The sequence below is a fragment of the Vigna unguiculata genome, chromosome 7 (genome assembly GCF_004118075.2).
Source record: "Vigna unguiculata cultivar IT97K-499-35 chromosome 7, ASM411807v1, whole genome shotgun sequence".
In the NCBI taxonomy this organism is placed as follows: domain Eukaryota; kingdom Viridiplantae; phylum Streptophyta; class Magnoliopsida; order Fabales; family Fabaceae; genus Vigna; species Vigna unguiculata.
In genome coordinates this window covers 38,969,215-38,972,385 of record NC_040285.1, presented here as the reverse complement: position 1 = coordinate 38,972,385, position 3,171 = coordinate 38,969,215, and the positions used below count along the sequence as shown (strand labels likewise).

Genomic DNA, 3,171 nt, shown 5'->3' with positions numbered 1-3,171 from the left:
GGGCCTGAGGCCTGGGTGTAGCAATAAGTTCACACTCGTAACTGTACTCTGGATCCTCAAAATTTACATTCAGAATTCTTAGACATATTGGTTTATTAATTGTTATTTCGTTTGTTACCAACTTTAAGGTAGCATTGATTTGTCTTGGGCTAAGAACGGGAAAATTACAATGATGTAGTGGGCACAGATCAGTAAACAATGTGCGTCTCTGAGACACCCGCATTATGCTTGATAAAAGTTCTGCAACGCTTTTCATTACCTTTAATAAGATTACAGACTTTTACCATAAAGTCGAAACAACCATCAAAACAGGCTTTGATCGCTGATTCAACGCTTTAATCCTAATTGCAAAGCAGTAACTGAATTGAAACACATGAAAAGAATTTGCATTACTATTCGATTCATCCTAAAAGATTAACTTTTTTTATTGACTACTAAAGTAACCCTTTCATCCTCACTGCTTCATTCATAGGATTCACCAAGGTACACGTACGTACTCAGAACATAACCTACACTACACTAAAATATAAAATAATTAGCAGCAACGACAACAGCAACAACGACTCTACTAAAGACCCTTGTCAGCTAGCGAAACCATGGAAGCTTTACAAACATACGATACGATACGATACGACACGACACGACCCGAAGCTACAACACTATACACAGCAACTTGTGTTGTGTCTACATTTCAAAGCCATAGTTGGAATACCCAAATGGACCCATTTGATCTTGCATGCTGGTGGAAGCGTACGAGAGCATGTCTTGTGACTGAGGCATTGAAGCACCAGGTGGAGGAACCCAGTTCTGATCAATGGGCACAGGCAGAGAGTTACTGTCCACGGTGGTTATGTCATGGATGCTTGATCTTTTCCTCTCCTTCTTCCCAGAATTCTGACGGAGAAAGTATTTCTGAGCATGACTAGCTACTTGAGTTGGTGTTCTTGTCACAACAACGTTTCTTGAAATGCTTCTCCAATCTCCTTTTCCGAATTTGCTCAGCCCAATCAGAAACAGCCTGTGTCACATATCACATGTCACATGTCACATGTCACACAAACACTATATCAGTAACCATGAATGCACTTGAAATAAGGACTCAAAACTAGTGATGATGGGATATGGATTCTGCTGGTGAAAGTTTAACTGAATTAACGTGTGAGAAGAAGCAAATTGCGGGTTTCGACCATCTTCAAATGCATGCATGACGATCAAAAAAGTATTGCAATGCACACGTTTGATATTTGCGATTTTCGAAATTCTGATTCTGTTAGTAACAAAAAATGCATTATCGTAAGCGTAGACGATAACGCTGTGTCACTGTAACTTATAGAGGGAAGAAAACAGAGGACTCGCGATTTCGCGAATTAAGAAAACAAAAGAAGAGGAAATTAAGAGCCAGCTGAGTGTAGCTGAAAAATAAAATCTTCGAAATAAAAGGGATTTATTTTAGAAACAAAAACACACAACGATCGTAAAAAAGTAAAATTCAGAAAAATGAAAAGGAAAAGATTTTTTTATTTTTATTTTTTTTGCGGGTCAAAACAGCAAAACTCAAAATTGGTTTGAACTTTTTCCCCTTCTTTTTTTTAAGATGATTCCACACAATTACGAAACAGGTCGCTGAGAAATGAAAGAAAATAAACCCAAAAATGAAAACCCCAAACACTAACACACGCAAAGAAGAAGAAGGAATCGAATTGAAGCGAAATCGTTGACAAACCTATGTTCCTCTTCAGTCCAAGGCGTGCCTTTCTTCCTTTCGGTCTCGCCCTGCTTGCCTTTGGACCCGAATGAGATCTGATTAGCACTGTCCCACGCAGAAATCCCGGCACCGCCACTGAGTTGTGGTGGCGCCAAGTCATCCACGTAACTCGGGACCTCGACTCGGCCAGAGTCAATCTCGAACACGTCGTGAACGAGCGCGTCGTAGTGTTCCCTGACCTCCGCCGGCGTCTTGCCCGGAACGTGGACGGCGATCTGGTTCCAGCGGTCGGGGAGGTCCTCGGGCACGAGGAGCAGAGCGCGTTCGAAGAGCTTGTCGTGGTAGCGAGTCCACTCAGTGGGCTGAACCGGCTGGGGCTGCCACCGAGTCACGCTGTTGTCGTGAAACATCGTGGGTGTCGTGTTCTCAGTTGAATTGAAAACAATGAACAAGGTGAGGTTCTGCTTCTATTGGGGTCGTGTTTCGTGTTCCAACACTTTGTTTGTTTCTTTGTTTTCGCTGACTACGCGAAACCAAAAAAGCAGAGAGAGAGAGAAAAAAAAAAGAAAGAGAAAGAGAGAAAGAGTCTCGCTTTCTAGGAGATTTCGCTTCTGCGTTTGGTGAGAGATTTGGGAAAAAAACGCGATTTATTTATAGGGGTGGCGAATTTAATTAAAACTGGGTTTGAAGAAAATTAATATTTAAACCATTGTTGATGAAAAAAGCTATTTTAGTTTTAGGTGGGGTTTGGGAAAATCTGTTCTGGTGGGACCAGCTCATAGGGTCTTCAATACCAACACGTTTTTGCTTTTATTGTTTTTTCTTTTGTTTCTTCTCAAACTCTACAGTGCATGCTAAGAAACCTGCACTCTCATTTCTTCTCTTTATGGAAAACAATCACTATAATTAATCATTCCAACCTCATATACAAATTCATTGCATTTTCATCTTTTTTTTTCTCTTTTCTTATTTATTTTCTACACGTGTCGGACAGCTGTGCTTCATGCAAGTGTGTTTATTTACACTTCTCATACTCACTTTTAGTTTTATTAACTTTTTTTAGCCCTTTTCAAAACAAATACGAGTTAAATGAAATTCACATAATTAAATATGACTGTTTATTCGATATATTTTTCTATTTCATCGCTATTGAATTTTTTTAATGTTTATTTTCAACTTTTGCAAAATAATTTTTTAATAATTGACAATTTTCTATTATTATATGAGACGATATCTTTTGAGTAGTTTTTTATTTTTTTATTTTTTTATATTTTAAAATCACTTAAAAATGAAACATCAAATCATAGAAAAAAATTATTAAAATTTAGTTGTCAAAATATCACTATTTTTTTTCATTAAATATGTATATGTTCTGATATAAAGACATGAGTTGAAAGTTTTACATCAATAACACCTAAAAATAATTTATGATACATAAGTGATGTAAATTGAGAACAAGTTCAATG

The 3,171-nt window shown here is 37.7% G+C and overlaps 1 protein-coding gene across 1 annotated transcript; it reads right to left on the bottom strand.

Annotated features, from left to right (window-relative positions):
• Positions 1-360: 360 nt before the first annotated feature.
• On the bottom strand, positions 361-2,339 carry LOC114189478 (transcription factor DIVARICATA-like). The gene is made up of 2 exons (XM_028078048.1): positions 1,724-2,339; positions 361-1,018 (listed from the first exon to the last, which is right to left on the bottom strand). Exons 1-2 carry the CDS (start codon positions 2,113-2,115, stop codon positions 685-687), a joined length of 726 nt encoding a protein of 241 aa, XP_027933849.1. The 5' UTR covers positions 2,116-2,339; the 3' UTR covers positions 361-684.
• Between the last annotated feature and the right edge of the window lie 832 nt (positions 2,340-3,171).

What these genes read in the sequence shown, in the direction of transcription:
- LOC114189478 (XM_028078048.1), bottom strand. Translation starts at nt 2,115, where the DNA reads ATGTTTCACGACAACAGCGTGACTCGGTGGCAGCCCCAGCCGGTTCAG. An exon ending in TGGACTGAAGAGGAACATAG is followed by an intron (nt 1,019 to 1,723) that starts GTTTGTCAACGA and finishes TATGTGACACAG; the next exon opens with GCTGTTTCTGATTGGGCTGA.